General features: G+C 35.9%; 1 protein-coding gene and 1 pseudogene across 7 annotated transcripts in view; one reads left to right on the top strand and one right to left on the bottom strand.

Moving 5' to 3' along the window:
• Positions 1–233: 233 nt before the first annotated feature.
• On the bottom strand, positions 234–21016 carry LOC141549747 (ribosome biogenesis protein NSA2 homolog; annotated as a pseudogene).
• A 239-nt stretch (positions 21017–21255) lies between these two features.
• The window catches only part of JPH1 (junctophilin 1), an 88456-nt gene continuing 83210 nt past the window's right edge, over positions 21256–26501 (top strand). For all 7 annotated transcript variants that reach the window (XM_074278906.1, XM_074278907.1, XM_074278904.1 and 4 more), the window contains exon 1: positions 21256–22058. In XM_074278906.1, the coding sequence (XP_074135007.1) occupies positions 21680–22058 (379 nt within the window). In that variant the 5' untranslated portion in view covers positions 21256–21679. The remainder of the gene's footprint in view (positions 22059–26501) is intronic.

The following is a 26501-nucleotide window of genomic DNA, read 5'->3' as shown; positions in this document are numbered from 1 at the left end:
CAAGCTTTTTTTTTTTAATTATTACCATTCCTAAATGGGGAAAAAATCTCATAAAAGAAAACAGTGTTTCATCTCTTTTCTAAGTTAACTTCAAATCAAAACAATCAAAGTGTAGAACAGGGTCTTTGGGTTTGTTTTGTGACTGTTGAATATAGTAACTGTTGTGGTTTTCTTGATACATTGTAGAATCTTTAACTATCATCAAAGATGTAAAACTTCATTCAGTAAGTCAATCAAACAAGTAAGAAAGCATTTATGCATCCATCTTTTTCTAGATTGTTGGTAACCTGTGCATATTTTCCCTGGATAACTTTTGTCTCCTTGTGTCATAAGACCCAGCTCACTCACATTCACTTTTATGACAGTCTCTTTGGTAATAACACCCTAAGATGTATATAATAGGGAGGAGGGATTCTTCTTCATACCAAGTATGGGTAGGCAAAAAGTAGCTTTAAGGTCAGGATGAAATGCATGAGTCTTATTAAAACACAAACTTATTGTTCTAATAAATCTTTCATATTTTGGTGGTTTTCAAGTAAAGTCATCCCCAACAAAGCTGACTTTAGTAGCCATTTTCTTCCAAGCCTTCTTCTTTCTCTTTCCTGTATGTATAATTTTTAACACTTCTGTTTTTCCCTAGGCCTAAATTTTTTGGCAAGGGTACTTCCCATTTACCAGCTTTTTCTTTTCATTTCTGTTTAATCATGTTGGAAAGGACTTTGGCTTGAGACTGTCTCTATCTAGAAGTATGCAGGCATTGCTCCTTGAGGAGTTTTTAAAAATTATTCTTCTTCTTGGTATTTCTCTTTTCATGCATCTTGATAGTCTTTTCCATCTGAATCTTCTCAGCAAGAGAAGATTTATGGTGTTTATGATAGAGTGTGACCTTTGCTTTCTTTGACCATTCATGACCCTCTTGGCTTTTCTTCTTTCTCTTTTTTTTCATGGTAATCCAACCAGTAACTATACTGTTTTCAGTGTAACTCTCTGTGGCATGTTGATGGCTGGAGGCCATCAAAGAGCCAACTAAACTATTTCCAAACTTCGGATACTCCAGATACTGGTTACTGACCAGCTCTCCATGATGTGACACTTCTTAAGCTCAAACTATGAGTTAAAAATAATTCACCAAAATCTACTTGTAAAAGAAAAGCTCTTGATTGTCATTTTGCAGTTGATTAAAACTGAACTTAATTGTGCTTAATGCAACGCAAGATAATAAAAAGGGAATGTCTTGAACAGCCTCAATTATATCTTCTTTTTTACACAAAGATTGGTAACCTTAAAAATTCCCATTTCCATTTTAAAGTGATATTTCAGCTTTATCATCCTGAATCACAGGACTCTAAGTCCTTTGTGGAATTAAAAAAGATGTTATATAGTCAACATTATTTTTTTCCCCTTAACTCGAAATGGATTTATTTGTAGTCACACAAAACAAGAGAATTAGACACAAGTTTAGAGCAACAATTATTTTCCTCTTCTTTCTTCAAAAAAAATTTTTGATAATGGCCTTAGTAGTCAATTTTCACTGAGTTGCTGTGACCAAAAATAATCTATCACCTAGCAGGTCCACCTTCCAGGAGGAATTTTATTCAGAAATACAAATAATTATTTCATTCTAATTCCAAAATTACATGAAAACATTTTTATAACATTTCAAGAAGATTAAACCAAAAATGAACGGTTAGGCACTGAAGCACACACCCAATAACCAAACAAGCTGCAAACATTTATTGTTTGCCTATTTTCTAGAATGGAGATTTCTTTGCAGGAGCTATTATAAGATTAAGAATTAAGAAGAAAAGAAAAAATGAAGAGGAAAGAAAGAACAATGATTGGTCCATATGCTTTATCAGTCTGCTCTTTCTCATAAATGAAAGCAACACCTCTTACTAATGTTACCTTTAAGGTAAAATCAACTATTATGGAGCAAAAGAGTGAGAAATTAAGTGTCTCTTAATTTACAACATTATTTCCACTGTTTCACTGTTGCCATATTGCCAGCTTCACAACCTTTTTCTCTTGCTTTTATTTTTCTTCCCTCTCTTGATTCATTCAAGAAATATTCATTAAATGGTTACTTAGAGATAATAGAAGATACAAAAAAATAGAATACAATTCCAGTTAACATCAAAGTTACAATCTAATAAAATAAATTATAGGGGGCAGCTACGTGGCACAGTGGATAGAGCACCAGCCTTGAACTCAGGGGGACCTGAGTTCAAATATGACCTCAGACACTTGGACCTGAGTTCAAATCTGTTCTCAGATACTTAACATATCCTAGCTGTGTGACCTGGGCAAATCAATTAACTCCAATTGCCTCAGAAAAAAAAGGGGGGGGGTTATACACAATTTGTAAACTAGGTTCTGAGTCCCAATCCACTCACTATAAGAATTCTTGGCTCATAAGAGGTAGAATCCTAAGAACTTGACCCCAAAGGATCTACTTAACTTGTTGCCCCAATTAATCTAGAAAAGATTCCAAAATTTAAAAAACAAAAATCACATACTTTAAGTATAGCCCATGTCTAGGTTTTCCCAAAGGTAGATGATAGAGTCTCCAAATCCTATGATGGCATTCAATGCTCAGTATAGTTCTTGGGTATAATACATCTTTTATTTCACTTCAGATGAGATGTTAACAGCAACTATAAACAAATACATAAATATAAATCAAATAGTCTTTCAGTTTCCCCCATTCTTTTACTCAGACCAAAGGGTTTGGGAAGAGGTTTGCTTATTCTGTAATTTTCAAGCCATATTTACCTTTTAGGAGACTCTAAGCATAGGAAACTGCTATGACTCTTAGGGATACTGTATAAGCAAACCTCTTCTCATCAGACCTGTACCATCTATTTCAGCCACTAGCTTTGCTCTTCAAATAGAATGTTATGTAAGAACCATATGGACCATCCTTGTTGTTCTCCCAACAGTATACTTCACTAGAAATTTGTTCTCTGAAAGGCCCAATTCTTGAACTTGGAGTTATCCTCTAAGTAATTCCCAGGAGTGGTTTATTGATGTTCAACTTTTTATGACCCCATTTGGGGTTTTCTTGATAAAGATACTAGAATAGCTTACCATTTCCTTCTCATTTTACAGATGAAAAAACTGAGGTAAATAGAGTTAAGTAACTTATCTAGGACCACACAGCTAGAGTCTGAGGCTAGATTTGAATTCATGAAGTTGAGCTGTTCTGATACAGGTCTATTATTCTACTCACCATATCATCTAGTTACCTTCCCACAACTAGTACTGGCCAGAAAATCATTCTTCCCTTCTAGGAAACTATATTCTAAGATCACATTGCCTAGTGAGTGAATTTAAAATCCATTTCCTTCTCTCACCACCCCCCCCCCCACATACACATTAACACACGTGCGCACATGCACACACACATATTCAGAGGAGACTGGGATTTATTAGGAGTGTCCTGAAATTCTCTTCTCAGGCAATGTACATAATAAACACATGTCTCTCATAGTTATGGACTACTACAATGTCACATTACCTCCCCTTGGGAGAAGGAAAAGGGAAAGAAAAATCTCCTCCTCTTGTTATCTGGAAGAAGGTATATGGAAAAGAATGTGGAGTTAATCACTCAAGAGATCTCTAGAAATTATGAACACTGCTTTTATAGGCCAAAAGCAAGGAAGGGCTAACCATCAGTAATTGCCACTATGCAGTTATCTGCCTCCAAACTGTAATTCATACTTTGTAATCTCATTATTATAGTTATACTTAAAGTGACAAAATTAGATACAATTGTCAAAGAAGAAACTACAGGAAGGGGAAAAGGAAAGGGCTAAAAGGGAGAATCCTAAGGAATATAAAAATTGGGGATTAGGAAGTAAAAACAGTAAAGAAAACAGAGAAGTGACATAAGGAGATAAGAGAAGAACCAATTAAGTTCAGTAGAACAGCAAAGAATGAGGAATGGTTTCAAGTTGTAATCAACAGATCTATATGTACCTAAGAGGTTAAAGCAGATAAGGACTTCAGAAACACCACTGCACTTGGACATTATATCATTTGATGACCTTTGAGAGAAAGGTTTAAGTGGAATGGTATGGCAGGTAGGTGACAAAAAATAATAAGAGTATGAGTCGGAATCCAGAAAAACTTAGTTAGAATCCTGCCTTAGTCATTTGCTAACTTTGATAATGGACAAATTTCTTACCTTCTTTTTCCCCTCATTTTCCTCACCTCTAAAGTAAAGGAATTGATGATTTCTAACAAATCTATGATCCTATATTTATAAAAACACATTAAAGGATTAAAGTATAAAATGGAATTAAAGAAAAGAAAGCAACATGGACTTTTCTTTCAACAAGCTTAATAGTAAAAAGGTTCAAGGTAAAAAAAATGATAAAGTTGAGTGACAAAAGGATTAAGGGAAGTTTCTAATTCAGCTATTATTATCATCATTATCATCCTAAAAATAAAAATTGAAGTCTCCAGGTATGGTTGCTCCAAAGTAGCTGGGAAAATGATATAAATCCTGAAGCTACCCAGAGATAACAATAATAGCTCACATCTTTATAGCATTTTAAGATTTGCAAAGTATTTTGTCTACAACCCCAAGAGTTGGGTATTGCAAGTATTATTATTTTCATTTTACAGATGAAAAAAACTGAGACTCAGAAAGGTAAAATAACTTGCCTCAGGTCACACATTAAGTAGGAGACTGTGGATTCAAATGGGAGTCTTTTAAGTCTAAATCCAAATTAGTACTCTCTCTACTGTGCCAGATACTTACTACCAGTAGGTAGATAAATAATAAATGAATAGATAAATAAAATAGATAAAACAAGGGTAATGGAAATAAGAATAACTAATATTCACATACCATTTTTAGTTTTAAACTTTAACAATCCTACATTTCCCCATTTTGCAGATAAGTAAAGTGAGATTCAGGTGAAGTGACAGCATAGTATTACTTTATTTTCTGAAAGCACACAGAGTTAGGAGTATTTAGATTAATATCTGCTGCTAACTATCTTTGTAACCTTAGCTCGTTGGGTCTCAGTCTCAGTTTCTCCACAGATAAAAATTAGTGGACCAGATTATCTCTAAAGGTCCTTATAACTCTAAATCCTGAAATTCTGATTTGTCCAACCCACTATAAAAACTATTTAGGACAGAGTTGGGATTCAAACCAAGTCCTTTGAACTCCAAGTTTATTGAAAAGACCAAGCAGATTTCAAAAGAGAAGGTATTGTTAACAGATGGTGGAATAGCAATTAGAAGGAGCAGTTTGGGGAAAAAAAAGATTTTAAAAGGAAACTATTCCTTCAAAGAGAAACCAATTAAGGAAAGGAGTGAAAGGCACAGGTTTACATTAAAGAAGATGAAGTCACAATTTAATAGGTTTTTACAGAGCAGACAGACAGAGACACAGAGACAGAGATAGACAGAGACAGAGAGAAAGTGCAATAAAGAGAACCTGGGGATGCCTTTGAGTTGCATAGGAATATAAGTGGAAGAGATAGAAATTTCAAATGAAAGTGATGAAAAAGACCAGATGTTTGAATGTAGATGAAGAATTAGTTAAGAAAAGAAGTATATTTGTGCAGAATTGCTGGATAAACTGAACCAATATGATTATATTAAAAGAATTTGCAGAATAATCTCCCAAATTTTCTAATGAAATTATATGTAACCCACGTCCTAAAATTCATTAATATGGGATGTTCTCCTTAATGATCAGTGTCCCATATCTGTGTCATGAGTGGGGTAATGTTGTGGAAAATGAGAAAACTGCAGTCTCTTGAGTCTCTTGAGTCTTCTTCAAACTTTTTTTCAAATTGTTGCATTTCTTTAGACTTCAGATACTTTAGACTTCCAGCATCAAGAGGTAAGATAGACAAGGCCAACCCCAATTTAGGTTGCTGAAGGAAAAGATTCTGAGAAGGAGACAATAAGAGAAGAACTGGCAGTATCCATCATGTCCCTATCACCAACTTGTTACACTGGACTTTGAGGAATCTCTTTTGGTTGAAGTGAGTTTACTTTGTTCCCAAAGGGAGAGGTCTTTCACACTATTGACTTGTACATTGTCAGATGTATACTTTCTCTGATTTTTGTTTTGCTAGTAAATTGGACAAATGGATTTTCCTTGATACCCATTCACTATGTATGTTCACTGCAAAATTGGTATTTAGAAAGGCGCCAAGTCTCAGCTACAAAGCCAGCAAAGATCAGCAATTATCTTGACCCTAAAAAATGCATCCTCCATATTGACATAAATAGGACTATAGTCTAGTATTCCTTCTCCCTGAGGAAAGCAAAACAATTTAACTTCCTGCTTCCCCTTCTAACAAGAATTAAATTCTCCCTTGGAGAATGGTATTTGTGTAGGGGGAAGGTAGAAGAGACTAAAAATGTCTATTCTGTTTCTCTTCATCCTTGTGTACAATGATATGCTATATACTGAGGACAGCCCTCATTATATAAAGTTTCAGCTAATATGGGATTCTGGAAATGTTCTTGTCCAGTAGTTGACCTGGATCTGGAGAAAAGAGTTGTAACTTGGAGGGGGGTGGGGGCCCCACAGGAGAGAGAACAGAATGTTGGAATAGATGAGTTGTATAATAATCCTCAGCAACTTACCTTCTCAAAAACTTGGTTAGATGTGATAAGAGCAGAAATTTCTTGAATGGGACAAGCTGAAAGAGTAGGAGAAGAGGATACCTTAAGAAATCTATAAGTGTTTTCTGAATGAAAGTATGAATCTTGAACATTGAAAGTGGGTAATAGAAATTTATTTTCATTACTGAAACAATCAAATGTGAAGGAAATGAATGACTACTGTTGGGATACAATTATTCTGGCAAATAATTTCCAATTCAACAATCTATGGAGCCCTGTAATTATAGGAATTGATTTTTTTTATTAATTTCAAAACTAAGAGGAATTCAATAAATATATGTTGATTGCTTTCCTATCAATGTTTTTATAAAGGATAAAGCAGATACAATGATTATAAGAGTAACTCAAAATCTTTGAAATTTTCTACTTCCTCAGCAAACTCTTTTATATGTACTAAATAATATGTAATATAATAAAATATAATTCTATTAGCTGACAGAAACCTGCTCTCTGCTTTATATCATGTTAAATCCATTGCTGATTTCCAAGGTATAATTAAGATAAGTTTAAAAACAAACAAGCCAAAATTATTTTAAATGTAAATTTCAGAAAAGGATATATTTGGGAAGAGATGTAATATAAAGAAAATGTGGTAAAAAAAAAAAAAAAAGCCAACTAGATTGAAACTACAAACAAACTAAATTGAAACACACACAAATACAGGCACTTCTTTTTAGCTGTGATACAGCTCACAGCATAAAATAAGAAAATAATTTTTTTAATCAAAGCATTCTTTAAGATGTCAGTTCACAAATGGAAATAAATGCTGTGCTATTGCTTTTTAAAAGTGTATTTCTAACTTCTGTGTTTCAAGTAAATATTAAGTTGACAAAACAGTTCTAAGACCAATGGGCATAAAAAAAAGGGGGCAAGAATTGCTCTACTTAGGGAGGAAGCCAGTTTCAAAAGAGGAGGGAAAAGTTGGCTTCTGTATTCTCCTTGCTGCACTGCTTCTCAGATCAAACATAACACCAAAATAGACAGGAATGTCTCTGATCTAGATCTGGTTTCTAGTCCATCCCACACCAATAGAAATGGAATTATGGATACACTTCAAATTATTAATCTTATTTTCCGAGGCCTAACCCAATCTCTAATTTTGTTCAGGATGCTTAGAAGGGGTGCATTAAATGATTTAGTCCACAGGAGTACCCCTAGTACCATATTTAATGCATCCATAATTGTTTTTAACCCCTGTAGTTTGTGTTCTGATGAAAGTCACAAACTTTCCTTGGTTTTCTTTTTTTCACATTAAGGTTTTCTTTCAGTATTTCAACAAATCAAACAGAAATAGCCAGCTAGTTGAGCTGGAGTTTACTAGGGCCAATTTCCAGTTCCTTTTCTGGTAGGTTTAGTCTACTTCTTCCCTGCTGCCTTCGCTGACACCTGCCCTTATATTTTTATCTGATTATCAAATGTCTGGTGAGGGAACACTTGGCAGCATTAATGTTCATCCAGTCATCCAAAGGCCACAGAGCTAAAGGAATAACATGAATACCCTGCAATGCAGTGTCCTTGAAAGTTTGCTTCCTTAAGCCCAACATGACACATCAACCTCTTCCTATGCACTTTTCTTGCATAACTAAGATTCATATCAGATATTTTAGTGTTTATTACTACATCTAGAGAATTAGGATCCTGCTGTTCTTTGGCAGTGAAGATTGGGATAACACCTTTTCATATCTGATAACCTTACTCATACTTCAGATTAACTGTTTATAGACCTACAAAATAATAATGGATTTTTGCTCCTAGGTTATACCATTCATTCAACATATATTTATCAAGCACTTACCAAGGGCAAAGCACACAAATAAATACAAGAAAAATATAAGTGCATGTGAGAGGTACGATAAGTAGATGATTCTTTTTAATATGGGATAGTTGGAAACAGGAAACTGTTATGGAAGAGTATGAATGTGAACTGCACCTTAAAGGATAAGTAGAATTTCAACAAGGAAAAATATTGATTAAAGGGGAGCATTTTTCACCTTACCTCAAGCCTAAAACTACCTGTTTGAAATTCCAAATTTTGCTCTTAGTTGAGCACAATTGAACCAATCAAAATAAATATTTCAGGCTTGATATCAACAGATTTTTGGAGGCAGCTATTCTTGTCCCACTCCTCACCATTTTGGATGTTTTTCAAGCTTATCAATGTCTTTTTAAAATGTAGAGCCCAGAACTGAATACAATATTCTAAATGTAATCAGACCAGGATAAAATACAGCCCAACTATCTATGCCTTTCTTACTGCATGCTAGACTGAATTATCATTCTGGACCATTTGTGCATCAAATCCCAAGATGTTTTTCAGATGAGTTCTTGTCTGAACAGAACTCCACCTCTAATACAGAAGCAATACGCAAACTGATTTTTTTTTAAATTGTGTAGGAATTTGCATTTATTCCTATGAAACTTTATGTTAAAATATTTGGCCCAACATTGTAAACTGTTGAGATTATTTGGAATTCAATATATACCTTATTTTTATTCAGTGATTAAAAATATTAACAAGAGGATCAAGTACAACTCTCTATACTCCTTATTTATAAAATTGACGTGGAACTATTAATAATAATTCTTTAAATTCTGAATTAAATTAACTGTATGATTTGTTAATACAAACTCCTTCACATAGGAGAAAAGAAAGACTAGCATGACTATCAAACTCTCTGCTTAAATCTAATTTATATGTGTATGGGTGCATGTATGTGCAAATATACACATATATGTATGTGTGGCACATGATACCTCTATGTATATATATATGTATGTATGCATACATACACATATATGTACTGATAAATTTTGTATCTTTTAAATATTTATAAATGTGCTTATATGTATGTACATATACATTTATAATTTCTCCCATTAGTCTGGAAACTGTGGTATAATAAATATGTGGCTCTAGACATGGGGCATAGCCAGTGAAAATGGCAAGATTCTGGAAAAGGAGTATTTTGTGCTAGGACAACAAGCAGGTCAATGTTTCTGGTGGGGTGAAACACAAGGAAGCAAGATATTAAAAGATTACAATGATAGGAGAGGGTCAGTTTTTCAGTGCTTTGAAGTAAAAAGTATTTTGAAGATGGGTCATTGTTACATCTATGCTTTAGAAAGATTAACTTGATAATTAAATATAAGATGGCCTGGAATGCAAAAAAAAAAAAAATTGAGGCACAGAGTCCAACCAGCAGACTATTATTATGATAGTCCAGGTATGAGGTATAGAGGATTTTTATCAGGATGGCTGCAGTATCAGAGAAGAGAAGGGCTCAGAGGCTTATGAAAAGGAATGTGCTGGTAAATGTTTAATAGCCTTCGGGGGGGGGGGGAATAGTCAGAATACAATTTTAGCTTCTTCTGAATTATTAATATTTTTCTATCATTTTCTTAAATCTAGACAATCAACATAATAATAAATAAAGTTCTCATTTGAAACATTTGCTGATTTCCAAGATGTAAGTACTGATGCTGAAAATTTAACAATCAGCTACGAATCAAATCTACAAATTGACTGCAGCATATCCATTATAAGAAATGAGAAATGTTACAAAAGCAGAAATAACAGGACTTGACAAGAGAGGATATGAAGAAGGGATTATATCTTGGTTACCAGCGTGAGTGCCTGGGAGAATGGTGATGTCCTTGATAGTAATAGGAAATTTGGGAAGGAGAGAGGGCTTAGGGGAAAAGAGAATTAATTCAATTTTGGACATATTGAGTTAAAAATTTCTGAGGGACTTTCAATTTGAAATAGCTATGAATAGCTGAAGATATAAAGTTAAGCCTGGCTAATCTGAGAAAGGGGAAAAGTCCCAGGATAGAGCCTCAGGGGACACTCATATTTACCATGCATGACCTACACAAAGATCTAGCAAAGGATCTGAGAGAGTAGTGTCCCTAAAACCTAGAGAGAATAAAGTATCAAGAACAGAGTGATTAACATCTATCAGAAGCTGCAGTAAGATCAAGAAGGATAAAGACTGAAAAAAGGTCATTAGATCTGACAATTTAGAGATCATTGTTAACTTTTGGAAGGAGATGTCTTGGTGAATTGGTGAGGTCAGAAACCAAGGTATAGAGGGTTAAGGAACGAGTTAAAATAATATTAATTAAGGCAGTGATGTAGATAACTTTGTCAATACACTTTCCATCTTCAACTCCCTTTGATTTCAACTCCATAAAAAAGGTATCTCTTTCAGAATAAACTTATCACTTCTAATCCTACTCATGCTGATAACTCAATCTTAGATATTCAGATACTTCTTCAGCTTCCTCTCCCTAGGACTGGAAAAGTAGAAGGTGGAGCACTTAATTCTTCCCAAAGCTTTCCTTGATTTGGATACTCCCTGAACACTTTCCAAACTTCCTTTTCTGTGTTTTCTTTTCCCATAAGAGTATAACTTTCTTGAAGGCAAAGATTGTCTTTCTTTTTCTTATTTGTATCCCCAGTTCTTATTATAGTGCCTGACACGTAGTATGTATTTAATTATTGAGTAGATACTTGAATTATTGGAAGAAATTAGCATTAAAAAAGGAAGGGAGAAATTGGATGATGGCTAATGAAGCTGGACAGATGAAGTGAGAGATTTTGTTATTGTTTTGATTTTTTAGGTTGGGAGAGACATGGGCATGTGTGTAAGCTATAAGGAGGTAGCCAATAGATTGAGAGCAATTAATAAGTGAGAGAGGAAGGATGACAGAAGAAAAATCTGCTAAAAAAGATGAAATGGGGAATAGAATCACTATGTACATTGAGAGGGATAAACCCTGGCAAGGAGAATAACCTCTTCATTTGAGAAAGAGAAAAAGAAGATAGTTGCAGAAAGTATCTAATCTGGGTGAACAAAGACAAGAAAGGGGAAACAGGAAATTCTCAGAATTGCCTGAAATTTTTCAGTGAAATATGAATGGGTAGGAGGAGTAGCTATTGGAAAACTGAAGAGGAATGAAAAGATTTGGATATGCCAAAATGGTAAGTAAGATGGTGTGTAATTTTTATTGTTCAGTTGTTTCAGTCACATCCTATTTTTGGGACCCTATTTGGGGTTTTCTTGGCAAAAGTCACACAGCTAGTCCATGACTAAAACTGGATTTGAACTTATTCCTCCTAAGAGCTAGCACACTCTCCACTGCACCACCTAACTACTTGAGTGAAGTACTTATGATATTGTTAAAGGAACTGACTTGCCAGAGTAAAGGCCCAGTTAAGATTATGGATCATAAATTTATAGTAGGCCCAGTCATCATAGTTTTGTAATTTTTTCCAGGCTCATTCAGAAGCAGATGAATAAGAGTGAAGACAGCAGATTGTGGAAATAATACAAGATGAGACTTGGTGCCCCAAACAAGTTCTTTGATAAGATAAAGAGGGAAGTGACCAGAGAGGAAAGAAGAAAATGTAGAATTGAATTGATTCACCAAGAAATCAAGATGGGAAAGTAAAGAAAACATAACTAGCATGGGAATAATAGCCTGGGGAAAAACTGAGGGATCAAGAGTTTGGAAATTCCTGTAAGGATGAGGAATGAGATTTGGAGTTGCAAGGCAGAAAGAGAGGGGAAATCACAAATAGATTATGATTAGAGAAAAGTATTGCAAAGTTCATTAACAGGGAAGTGGTACATTTGTAAATGACGCCAAGAGTTTTGAATGCAGCTGAAATGGAGTGGAGGAATAGGTTATGTGAAATAAATGAAAGGACTGGAAACTAAGATATCTGAGCATCAAAATATATGCTGAATTTCCCTGGTAGGAGAGCAGGAATTGGAAAGAAGACAAAAATTATTAGCTATATACTCAACTCATAAAGGGAAGAAGGGAGAGAAGATAATCCTAGAAGTCAGCAGAAAAACCTCCAAGGAAAATGAACCACAAAGAAGAGTTATACTAGCAGTAGAAGGAGAGCCCAGAAGTGGTAATGAGGAGCTGCAAGTACTCCAACTCACTCACTTCAACCAAAAAGGATAGGGGTTTAAGAGAAAGTGTATTCACAAGGGAAGGTGTGTCCAGGAAGACTCTTCAGGAGGCAATCATGCCTCTGTGAGAGCCAGAAAAATAGAAGTGGCAAAGAAAAAGATTTAAAATGAAAGATTTGTTGCATATACAACAGTCATTTCACTGAGAACAGTGAAAGGGATGGATGGACTTTGAATGAAACTTGGGGGGTGGATGAATTGAGTTAAAGGGAATGGAAATAAGAAACCAGGCAATGGAGGACAGAAAATAGGGTTTGGCTGATGACCTATACCAGTTCAGAATCATTGAAAGGAGAAGGCAAAGCTTAGGGGGAGTTTGTTAATCACTGAGGAGGGAATTCAGATAGGTTCCTTAAGGTGTCTGGCATAAGTGGAGACTATCAAAGCTTTGGGCACCTCAAATAAGGGCATTAGTTCTTGGAGGGGGAGAGTTGAAGGAATGACATTTCTAGTCTTCCTTCAAAGGCAGGAGAACAGACAAAAGATCAAATGTAGCCTCTCTATCCCATTCTACTCATCCAGACGCTCCCCATAAGTTTGCCTGAGGGGATCCATTCAATGTACTAGAGGTTTTCCTTTCTTTCTCCTTACATTTTAGGGATACTAGAGGAGCTAATTCTCTATTATTCTTGCTGGAAGAGCAATTTACCTTCACTTTCTATCATATAATTCTTTGATGATATCTTTTATTCCTGTTTTTATTTAGTGTTCCTCTTTGGTTATATGTTGCACCATGTTCACATCTACCATGTGCCTTTCCATCATGTTCAAAAGGATAACTTACTTTTATTTCTTTGCAAGCAGTCCATGACTCATTGCCATAACAACAATGGTAGAATAATTAGATTTAAAAAATTGAACCTTTGTTTTCATGGGAAGTTTGAGATCCATAAAGGAGTTTCATAATTTCTCAAAGGCAATATATTCAACTCTCTTCATGCTGTTCAACTCTGAACCCAACTCATTATTCTTCTGTACTTATTGTATGTTTTGCATTCTGAACTTCAAGCTCTATAGGGATTTCCTTCAAATGGATGTAGAAATTTGGGGAAATATTCTTTATAAATTTTATCTTTTCTATGGGTCAAATTTCTCTGATTACAGCTCCTTTTTTTATTAATAATTTTTATTATATATATATATTTTATAATATTATCCCTTGTATTCATTTTTCCAAATTATCCCCCCCTCCCTCTATTCCCTCCCCCCATGACAGGCAATCCCATACATTTTACATGTGTTACAATATAGTCTAGATACAATACATGTGTGAATATCATTTTCTTGTCGCACAATAAACATTAGATTCTGAAGGTACATGCAACCTGGGCAGACAGATATTAGTGCTAACAATTTACATTCACTTCCCAGTGTTTCTTCTCTGGGTGTAGCTACCTCTGTCCATCATTGATCAACTGGAAGTGAGTTGGCTTTTCTTTATGTTGAAGATTTCCACTTCCATCAGAATACATCCTCATACAGTATTGTTGTTGAAGTGTATAGTGATCTTCTGGTTCTGCTCATTTCACTCAGCATCAGTTGATTTAAGTCTCTCCAGGCCTCTCTGTATTCCTCCTGCTGGTCATTTCTTACAGAGCAATAATATTCCATAACCTTCATATACCATAATTTACCCAACCATTCTCCAACTGATGGACATCCATTCATCTTCCAGTTTCTAGCTACAACAAAAAGAGCTGCCACAAACATTTTGGCACATATATGTCTCTTTCCGCTCTTTAGTATTTCTTTGGGATATAAGCCCAGTAGTAGCGCTGCTGGGTCAAAGGGTATGCACAGTTTGATAACTTTTTGGGCATAATTCCAGATTGCTCTCCAGAATGGCTGGATTCTTTCGCAACTCCACCAGCAATGTATTAGTGTCCCAGTTTCCCCACATCCCCTCCAACATTCATCATTATTTGTTCCTGTCATCTTAGCCAATCTGACAGGTGTGTAGTGGTATCTCAGAGTGGTCTTAATTTGCATTTCTCTGATCAATAGTGATTTAGAACACTCTTTCATGTGAGTGGATATAGTTTCAATTTCTTCATCTGAGAATTGTCTGTTCATATCCTTTGACCATTTATCAATTGGAGAATGGTTCAGTTTCTTATAAATTAGGGTCAGTTCTCTATATATTTTGGAAATGAGACCTTTGTCAGAACCTTTGTTTTTAAAAATATTTTCCCAATTTGTTACTTCCCTTCTAATCTTGTTTGCATTAGTATTATTTGTACAGAAACTTTTTAGTTTGATGTAATCAAAATCTTCTATTTTGTGATCAATAATGATCTCTAGTTCTCCTCTGGTCATAAATTCCTTCCTCCTCCACAAGTCTGAGAGGTAGATTATCCTCTGTTCCTCTAATCTATTTATTATCTCCCTCTTTATGCCTAAATCAAGGACCCATTTTGATCTTATCTTGGTATATGGTGTTAAGTGTGGATCCATATCTAATTTCTGCCATACTAATTTCCAGTTTTCCCAACAGTTTTTTCCGAATAATGAATTTTTATCCCTAATGTTGGTATCTTTGGGTTTGTCAAAGATTAGATTGCTATAGATGTACCCTTTTTTGTCCTTTGTATCTAATCTGTTCCACTGATCTACCGGTCTATTTCTTAGCCAATACCCAAATGGTTTTGGTGACTGCTGCTATATAATATAGCTTTAGATCAGGTACACTTAGACCACCTTCCTCTGAGTTTTTTTTCATTAGTTCCCTTGCAATTCTCGACCTTTTATTCTTCCATATGAATTTTGTTGTTATTTTTTCTAGGTCATTGAAATAGTTTCTTGGGAGTCTGATTGGTATAGCACTAAATAAATAGATTAGTTTGGGGAGTATTGTCATCTTTATTATATTCGCTCGGCCTATCCAAGAGCACTGAATGTCTTTCCAATTATTTAAATCTGATTTTATTTTTGTGGCAAGTGTTTTGTAATTTTTCTCATATAATTCCTGACTTTTCTTTGGTAGATGGATTCCCAAATACTTTATACTCTCAACATTTGTTTGGAATGGAATTTCTCTTTGTATCTCTTGCTGTTGCATTTTGTTAGTGATATATAAAAATGCCGAGGATTTATGTGGATTTATTTTGTATCCTGCCACTTTGCTGAAATTTTGAATTATTTCTAGTAGCTTTTTAGCAGAGTCTTTGGGGTTCTCTAAGTATACCATCATGTCATCTGCAAAAAGTGATAGTTTGATTTCCTCATTTCCTACTCTAATTCCTTGAATCTCTTTCTCGGCTCTTATTGCTGAGGCTAGTGTTTCTAGTACTATATTGAATAGTAATGGTGATAGTGGGCAACCTTGTTTCACTCCTGATCTTACTGGGAAAGGTTTCAGTTTATTTCTATTGCATATTATGCTTACTGAAGGTCTTAAATATATGCTCCTGATTATTCTAAGGAATAGTCCATTTATTCCTATACTCTCAAGAGTTTTTAGTAGGAATGGATGTTGGATTTTGTCAAATGCTTTTTCTGCACTTATTGAGATGATCATATGGTTCTTATTAATTTGATTATTAATATGGTCAATTATATTAATAGTTTTCCTAATATTAAACCAGCCCTGCATTCCTGGAATAAATCCTACTTGATCATAGTGTATTATCCTGGAGATGATTTTCTGAAGTCTTTTTGCTAATATCTTATTTAAGATTTTAGCATCAATATTCATTAAGGAGATTGGTCTATAATTTTCTTTCTCAGTTTTCGATCTACCTGGTTTAGGTATCAGTACCATGTCTGTGTCATAAAAGGAGTTTGGTAGGACTCCTTCATCCCCTATTTTTCAAATAATTTATATAACATTGGGGCTAATTGTTCTTTAAATGTTTGGTAGAATTCACATGTGAATCCATCTGGCCCTGGGGATTTTTTCCTGGGGAGATGATTAATAGCTTGTTCTATTTCTTTTTCTGAAATGGGACTATTTAAGCAATTTATCTCCTCCTCTGTTAATCTAGGGAGCCTATATTTTTGGAGGAAGTCATCCATTTCACTTAAGTTATCAAATTTATTGGCATAAAGTTGGGCAAAGTAACTCCTTATTATTTCTCTAATTTCCTCTTCATTGGTGGAAAGATCCCCCTTTTCATTTGTAAGACTATCAATTTGATTTTCCTCTTTCTTTTTTCTGATCAAATTTACCAAAGGTTTATCTATTTTATTGGCTTTTTCATAAAACCAACTCTTGGTTTTTATTTATTAATTCAATAGTTTTTTTACTTTCAATATTATTGATTTCTCCTTTTAATTTTTGTATTTCAAGTTTAATTTTTGGTTGGGGGGATTACAGCTCTTTTCCTGAAAACTAAGATATTCTGGGGCTTGATGCATTCATTATAATATCATCCTCAAATAAGGGCACCTGGTAGACCTTATCCACAAAGAATCCCACTTTATCCTGGTAGTTTCTTTAACCCATTAAAGATGAAAATGAGGCTTAAAACTTTAAATTTAGTCCAGAATGACTTTTTCTTGATAAAGCTATGCTGATTATTTGTAATAAACTTTACCAGTTTGTTACTGGTAAGAAACTAGTACTATATAAGTGCTAGCTAGCAATCATTAAAAAGTAATATTTTTAGTGTCCCTTAGGAAAACTTCCAGTATGTTGGATGGATCACCCCAGGCAAATTTATAAGGAATATCAGGATGAATAGAATAGGATAGAAAGGCTACATTTGTTCTTTTGTTTGTTCTGCCTTTGTCTGTTCTGCCTAGAAACAAAAGTGTAAGGTAATTAAGCCAAGTATCCAAAGCCAATTCAATAAAGCAATGGGCTGGCTTGTAAACAGAACCAGATACTAAAACAAAGTTTTGTAGATTGCAGATCTTCTTGATTATATCAACATCAGCAATTTCCTTCACTTTGGAAATTTCTATTTTCTTTCTTTAACCACAAACCTATGTTTAAACTCCTTGGGAAAGTAACAAATAAAAATTCTAGAGTTATGAAATATAGAGAATTTAATTATTTGACTCTGACAGTTCTTTTGTACTCACATTCAAGTTTAAAAAAAAGTTTATAAGGCTGTATGAAGTTTAACAGATGTGAACAGTTTTTTGAAAGGAATAAGAAGTCTACATCCATGAAAAGAACTTATATTACTATTACTAAAAATTTAAGACCACATAATTTTTTGTGTTCAATCATTTTTATCTAATATATCAGCAAATACATTCATACTTTGAAATAGGTTAATATAAAGGTTTGAACTAGAAACAATGTGTGGGAGTTGTATAAGCAGATTTATGTAAAAACTTTCTAATAAATAACTTTGTAATGGACTTCCTCAAGTTTATGAAATGGAAATGGAATACCTTGGATTCAAATATTACATCTCGGACCCTTATTACCTTAGTGATTCTGGGCACATTACTTGATTTTCCTAAGCCTCTCTTTCTTTATCTTAGTCACTCAATAAACATTTATTATTAAGTGCCTAAGTGTCAGGCTTATATGGAAGCCAGGTAGATGGCCCAATGGATAGGGTGCCTGATGTCCGAAAGCCTCATCTCCTGATTTCAAATCTGACCTCAAACACTCACTAGCTGGATATCCTTGGGCAAGTTATTTTACTCAGTTTGTTTCAGTTTCCTCATCTGTAAAATGAGCTGGAAAAGGACATGGTAAAACACTCAAGTATCTTTACCAAGAAAATACAAAATGAGATTATGAACAACTGAAATATATACTAGGCACTATACTTGTGTGACAAGCACTGGTGATATTCTGTTGTTATTATTTGTCCTTCATTCTCAAAGAGGACTACCATGACATCAGGGACTTGATGTCATGACATTCAGGTAAATTGGATTGGAGTGAGGGTGTTCTATGCAATGTCACCACCTCACTTTCTTCTCCAGAGCTATCTGCAGTCTAGTGGCAAGCTAAAGATCAGGACTACTGGAAATGGCCCCGGATACAGTGGGAGACTTTGGCCTTTTTTAAGTTAAGGTCTTTAACTGGTATCTGGTTGAATGAGGCTCCACCCATTCAATGATTAAAGCTAAGTAAGAAATGAAGCAGGTTACAAAAAAAAAATTTAATTAAAAAAAAAAAAAGATCAATCTAGAAAGAGAAGGCCCCTCAGGGTTTCTGAGAGAACAACAGTTTCCATTTATATTCACTCTAAGTCAATCTGGACCAAAACAAAGATCAAATTGACTTGATCTAATATCTTTTGTTGGTCAATCAATGAGAGCCAGAATAATTTGAATTTGAAATTTGGTCTTTAAGAAAATCTAGCCCCTAAACCCCAAGATATCTTGTAAGGTTTCAACATTCAGATCCAGCCTGGCATAGGGAATTTGTTTAAAAAAAGAAAAATAGTTCTTGCCCTCAAGGAATTTACAATCTAATGAGGAAGATCACAAAAGGAAGCAAAAAAGGGAGAGGGTGTGGTGAAAAGTAAGGGGAGTAAGGGGAGAATGGATTACTCAGATGTCTGAGGGTGCTGAAATGAATGGAAAAAATGAAAAGAAATGGCTGGCCTGAAACTCCCACTTCAAGTGGATCGTTTGGAATTGATGATTCCACAATCCAAAGGAAGAGGGAACTGCTGAAGTGTAAGTATCAAGGTTAATTAGATTTTTCAGGATGATGATACCTCACAAAGTTGAGGGTTCTGAGGAAAATAATGGAGAAGTATAAAGATGTCCAATGAAATGAGAAGAATAAGTTTCTTGATAAGGGCAAAAGAAGAGCTTGAAGCTTAATACCAAATAATCAGAAGCTTAATACCAAATAAACGAAATCTTAGCAACTGGTTTCATCACTTCCTGGCAAATAGAGGGAGAAGAAATGGAAGCAATATCAGATGTTATATTCCTGGGCTCAAAAATCACTGCAGACAGTGATTGTAGTCATGAAATTAGAAGTTTACTCCTTGGAAGGAAAGCTATGACAAATCAAGTTAGCAAACTAAAAAGCAGATTCATCACCTTGCTTACAAAAGTCCATATATTCAAAACTATGTTTTTTCCAATAGGAAATAGTATGACTGTAAGAGTTGAACTACAAAGGCATGTTGAGTGCCACAGAACTGATGCTTTTGAATTATGGTACTGAGAAGATTTTAAAAATTTATTTATTTACTTAAAATTAAATATAAAATAAGAAAAAACAAAGTAGAAAAAAGAGACAGAAATGGAAAATTTCAAAAACAAAACACTATCATGTACCCAGCAGGATATCAGAGAGGATTCCAAATATGTAACAATAAACTCTGGAGAAGACATTTGAGATTCCCTTAGACAGCAAGGATATTTAATTAGTCAATACTTAAAGAAATTAAGTCAGGACATTTATTGAAAGATCCAACATAGAAGATGAAGCTTAAATACTTTGGCACATAATGAAAAGACAAGCTATGATTGAATGACAGAAGATGAGAGGGATAGGTAGTATCATGGAAACAATGGATGTTAACTTGGGACAGATTTCAGGAGTCAGTGAAAGATTGAAGGGCCTGGTGTGCTATGCTCCTGGATCATTAAGAAATGTACAGGATTGAACGACTGAATAAAGAAGTTCAAAAGTATGCCGAATTTGATGAAAAATGAAATGATTCCTGATGTGGGATTTCTTAAATATAGGATTTGGAGGGGTCCACCTTTCAATCAGAGGTGTAAAGGATACTAATGAGGTGTGAGCACCAAGGCTAATTAGATCATCTATAAAATGAGGGAATCCGGAGATCTCTTTCTGCTCTGAATCTATGATTTCCTAAGATCCTGAGAGTTTTAGAGTTTTCCTGTTTGGCACAGAGTAAGTAATGGCAATTACTCAAAATTCTTTGAGGGCAAGCAATCTGTTATCTCAACTTTGAATCTTTCCCAGATTATCTGACTATTGTGATTTTCAGTCATGTCTGACTTTTTCCTAACCCCATTTGCGGTTTTCTTGGCAAAGATATTTAAAGTGGTTTGCCATTTCCTTCCTTAACTCATTTTACAGATGAGGAAACTGAGGGTTTCCTAAGAGATGCCTGAGACCAGATTTGAACTCACTAAGGGAAGGAAGTCTTTAAAACCCCAGAGCCACCACACTGTGCCACCTAGCTGTCCTGGTTACCCGATTACCCTTTATAAATATTTATTGAACAAACAAAATAATGAATTTATTGCCGTATATACAAACGATGGCAAACTAAAACTGCAACCATAAATGAACTAGAACACCAAAACTACGTAACTAAAGGCTCAAACACAAGTGTTTTCATTCGGAGACCAACACAGCAAGCTTCATACGGTGGGTATTTAATCAATGCTCGTTGAGAGATTAAGCTGACGAAAACGCCCAAACCAGTGCCCAGAAGAGCTTTCTCCACCTCTCCGCCCCTACACATAGAGGCACACGTGCACACCTACAAGCAGAAAACACCGATTCTCATTCGTGACTACATTAGATACACTCTCGTTCCCACTGAGACTATAGAAGAGGTAAAGGCAAACGCTTTCAACAAGAACCAGTTTGACCACTCCCGCCAGGGAGGCGATAGCTTCGGGAGGGGTTGGGGTTGGAAGAATCGGACTAAGGGGTGGGGGCGCAGAAGGGCCAGGCCTGGGAAACTCGGGGAGGGGACGAGGGGCGGCGCCCTGGCTCACGTGGGTGGAGAGCAGCTGAAGGTCCGTGCTTGAAGCTTGGCTGTCCTCTCGGGCTGAGCTCTGGCTGAGGAGGTGGCTTGGGAAGAGGAGGAAGAGGAGGAGGAGGAGGAGGAGGAAGAAGAAGAGGAAGAGGAGGAGGAGGAAGAAGAAAAGGAGGTGGCGGTGGCGGAGAGTGTGACGGTGGCTACGCCCGCGGTGCCTGAGGCAGGAGGAGGTGGTGGCGGGGAAAAAAGGAAAGACCTAGGAGGACGGGAGCTGCCTCGGACTGGGGACTGAAGAGGCGCGAGCTGCCCGCGGCGGTGCTGTCGGCTCGCCCACCCGCCCGCGGCCGCGTTACACCCTGCAGCCCACAGTGCCCACGGTGTTCCTGCCCTAGCGCGGAGCGCGCCCGGGCAGCCCCCTGAATGACGGGCGGAAGGTTCGACTTCGACGATGGCGGCACCTATTGCGGCGGATGGGAGGAGGGCAAAGCGCACGGGCACGGAATCTGCACGGGGCCCAAGGGTCAGGGCGAGTACTCGGGCTCTTGGTCTCACGGCTTCGAGGTGGTAGGTGGCTACACCTGGCCCAGCGGCAACACGTATCAAGGCTACTGGGCACAGGGCAAACGCCATGGTCTGGGCGTGGAGACGAAGGGCAAATGGATGTACCGGGGGGAGTGGTCGCACGGCTTCAAGGGGCGCTATGGGGTCCGGCAGAGCTTATGTACCCCTGCACGCTACGAGGGCACTTGGAGTAACGGGCTGCAGGACGGGTATGGCGTGGAGACCTACGGTGACGGAGGTGAGTTGCGCGCGGACCAGAGTGAACTGTATATGTCTATATCCGTGTGTGTGTGTGTGTGTGTGTGTGTGTGTGTGTGTGTGTGTGTGTGTGTGTGTGAAGGTGTTATGGTGTAAACCCAACTGGAACTTCCCTTCTTAGTCTCGGCGCCAACTAAGGCTGCTGAAAGTGGGGAGGACTCGGCGGGCGTGCGCGCTCGCACGCGCGCACACACACACACACACACACACACACACACACACACACACACCTGTCAGCAAGACTGCCAAAAACACCTGGAGCTCCATGTTCTGCTTAAAAATAAATCTCCTGCCACCCCCACTTCGTCCCCCAAGAAAAATGGGGAGGGAAGTTGCTTTGATTGAGATGGTTGCACTTGGGGTAATGGTCTGTATACCTTACTGTCCCTTCCTCGGTCACGGAGGAGACTGTGTCCATTCCTTGGGGTTACGTGGCTTGAATGTACCTGACAACGTCAGGTCCTCACTGCCAAGGGGAAGGAGGGAGGAACAGCCTCCACCCCCACTCAGCTCTGGCTCCAGAGAGCTGATATGGAAGGGGACTGTCACTTGAGATTGTCACATTACGTTCCCGATCTGTCCCAAACCTCTCCTAAGCACTCTCCTGGATAGAAAAAGAGCGAGCGCATTTGAAGGCTCTGGGGCTTGGCAGCTCCCAGGCCCAGCATATTGCTTTGGGGACCTGTAGTCTTCCCCAAATCTTGCTTCACGCAGTATTTCACTTTCAACCCTGGGTAATACTTGGAAGTGGGAAACAGAATCTAGTAACGGGGGAAGGGAACCTCAGGTAATTATGCCTTATTGAGTACGCTGTGCAGCAGAAAGGAGAAATGGGGGAGGGGGAGGGATCCCAGATATCACTTAAATTTAGTTCTCAAATTTATCTCTTAAAGTAGCATAGTTAATTGCTACATTGGCGCTCCAAGTAGAAATTATCTCTTAAGTTTTTAAAAAAATAATCTTTGTACTAGTGAAAAACAAAAACTTTCAGAAGTAAAAAATTAAAGGAGAATAGGTTGTTCCTCTTTTCCCTGGCACCACCTCCTCCTGCCTTGTCAAACTAGATAGCTCAGAGGTACATTGTCATACTTGAGTTACAAAGAATTCAGATTACTTATTCAGAATACCAACAGTGAAATCACCAATATTTTTGTAGTTGTTGGAACTTAAACCCATAGAAGGCAATGAATAAACTTAGCCAATGTTAATGCATTTGTAAACAAAATTAAAAGTTACAAGACAAATTATTCCTTTTGAGTTAAGAAAATTTTAAATAAAGACAATTCAATAATTCTGTATTAGAAAATTTAGGTAATGCTGTCTCTCAAATATTTCAGGAAAATAATATAGTCTGATAATATGACTGATTTTAAACAAGTTATTATTTTGAAGCTAAGTCCTGTCTAAAAATTTGTGCTAAGACAACTCTTCAGAGTTGTCGAATACTTAAGTGAATGCACCTCAAATCCATCACAGCATCATTCATTTTTTCCAAAATGGAAGCTTATATAATTATCATTTGTCTTAAGAAAATGTCAGTAGTGTTTAAACTGGAAGTTCAAATATTTTGCCTGGTTACATACATAAAATTCCTAACCTTTACATTTTAGTTTATAATAATTACTTAGAGGTCCTCCAGAGTCAGTGCTCCTTCCACTGTACCAGTGCATTGGGTGGAGGAATGAGATGTTTGAAAGAAAGGTGCAATGGGTCTTGTAAATGACATTATCATTTGGTAGGCATATAGCTGATACAATGGAGAGAGCACTGGTCTTAGAGTGTAAACTAGGGTGTTCAAATCCAGCCTCAGACAACTATTAGCTGTGTGACCCTGGGCTAGTAGCCTAACCCCTGTTTGTTTCAGTTTCTTCATCTGTAAATTGGGGTAAAGAAGCAAATCACTGCAGTCTCTATCTAGAGGAGTCAGAGTCACACATGATTAAATAACAACAAAGTGGAATGCCATCTCCTTGAGGTCTGGAAGTTGTTTCAAGCAGTTGCACCAACTTGCAGGTATTGTTAGAATCCCCTGAAAGAATTGTTACGAAAGGCCAGCTCACCAAAAACACTATGTAAGTGTTAGCTATTATTATTAGTTGCCTTTTTTTAGAGACTTAAGGTCTGAGGTGCTAGCACTAAAGTTCAAATACTAATTAAGTCATTATCCTTTAGTTTTCTATTCAAACCCCTGGAATAGAATGTGGAAATTTATTTGTTAAATTAATAGGTAATTTCATTACACCAGCATTCTTGTGGATTGTTAAAATTTAGCAGAGCTATTTTTTATTTTTTTTCTGGTAATTAAATTTTTAAGAGGCAGAGAAAAAATTTGGTTGAAGGGAAGAGGGGAAGTTCTCCCATAGCTTATTTTTGAAAAACAGATTTTAAATGTGAATTATTCATGTTGAATTTATATTGTTTCTATGGTGTAGTAAGGTATAATAAGCTTAGACCATTTGTGATGCCCAAACATGTCTTATTTCTAGTAAGCAGTACAAACAATACAGGGAAATTTTAATATACATAATATTGAAGCCTGAGACAATATAGCTTTTTAGTAAACATTTCCTTTGTACATTGTAACTATCTACAATTTTAATGTTCATTTTGGAATTAATATAAAGACACTACAATGTCTTGAACTTTAACTTCCCATAGTGCATTTTCTTAAGAGAACTGGATTGAGAACAGGCAGATGATCAGTAACAACATACTTGTCACAGCCACTGTTGCTCTGTACAAATACTATACTATACTAGTGTGTCTCAACTAGACAATTGACATACTTTTTGTAAAAAAAAAATTCAAGATAAAAAATATATCAAACTTAAATATTTTTCGAAGCCTTTCAGATCCTTTGAAATAAAATTTATAAATAGAATTAGATGTATATCTGCTATCTTTTGTCTCTGTACATGCTTACATTTGTGCCTTCAATCTTGTAAGCACACAATAAATTCCATTAAGTTCTGTGATACTTTTCTTTTGAAGTAAAGGACAGTGGTACAACGGAAAGATATATATAAGTATTATCACTAAAAGTTTCATCCTACAAATTAGAAATCTGAAAATTAGAGAAATAAAATGATTATGTCATAGTGGTAGTAACTAACAGAATCTGGGATTCAAAGGAAGATTTTTGAGTCCAAATTCAGGGCTTTTTCCATTATGCTGTACTACATGTTACAGTAATTCTATAAGAAAAATATCTCATGACTTAATCAACAACATATTTCAATGTTGTGATTAGACCATTTTATCTAAATTAGGAAATGTTCTCTAAAAACTCAACATGATCATTAAAAATAGGATAGAATTTGACTTAAACAATTTTAAAGCACTCCTTTTCCTATATATATTCTTACTTTAATCTATCAGCATCATAGATTGAGTTAAAAGGATTGCCATGATATTGAATATAGTCCAACCCCTTCATTTTACATATGAGGAAATTGATTTGCCCAATGTTCCACAGGGAGTCAAATCCAGAGGTGGAATTTCATATGAACTGAGGTCTTCTGACTCCAGAGCCAGTGCTCCTTCCACTGTACCACATTTCCCAATTGTTTAATACTTCTTGTGTACAACTTCATTGTCTTTTCTTTGGGTTTTATTCATCATACAATATTACTGTTAAGAAAAAGTTTGAAGCTATTTCTACTAGACTGTTCTAATCATCTGCAATTCTTCTAAACATTTCCACATTTATCATGCTGTACAAGAAAAATCAGATCAAAAAGGGGGAAATGGGGGGGGGGAGGAGAAGCAAGCCTTTGTAGCATGCAAATATGTAACAAAGAAGGTTAGAAGCTAATTGTGATTAACAAAATGCTTAGAACCAAATACTTCCCAGAATCAAGGGAATACAATTTGGAATGTTTTAAAGTAAAAAATAGTTTAATGAAACAAACTTAACAGTATGGTATATAATTCTACACCTTTAAAATTATTTCTAAATTAGTAATAGAGAAACCCCTTTCTCCTAGTTTTATTTAATTATGAAAATCAGAGTCACAAAGCATTACTTATTAAAGAACTTATTAAAAATCAGTTATGTACTGTCTTTCTGTAGGATATGAAGTATGCTAGTTACAGTTATAACCTAACTCTCATAATTATTGTTTTTGCCTCAAAGCATTTCCACATTTAAGTTTTATCTTGTTTCTTGAAGTGTACCCAGGTTATTTAAAATTTTTTTGTTAATATGTATTCAGTTTAATTGAAAACCATAGATATTGTAGGGTTTGAAAACATAATAAAGTATTTTGAGTATTTCTTTTTTTTTAAATCATTATTTGCATCTATCAGAATTTTGGAAATTATTCTAGTAAAAATTGGTTTTATCATAATTTTAAATAGGAAATATGTTTCCAGTGCATCTTATTCAAGATGGTATATTTTAGTTTTTTAAATTTTGATAATA

Source organism: Sminthopsis crassicaudata, chromosome 1 (genome assembly GCF_048593235.1).
Source record: "Sminthopsis crassicaudata isolate SCR6 chromosome 1, ASM4859323v1, whole genome shotgun sequence".
Taxonomy (NCBI): domain Eukaryota; kingdom Metazoa; phylum Chordata; class Mammalia; order Dasyuromorphia; family Dasyuridae; genus Sminthopsis; species Sminthopsis crassicaudata.
The sequence above is the reverse complement of the archived record's forward strand: the minus strand, read 5'-3'. Positions and strand labels throughout refer to the sequence as shown.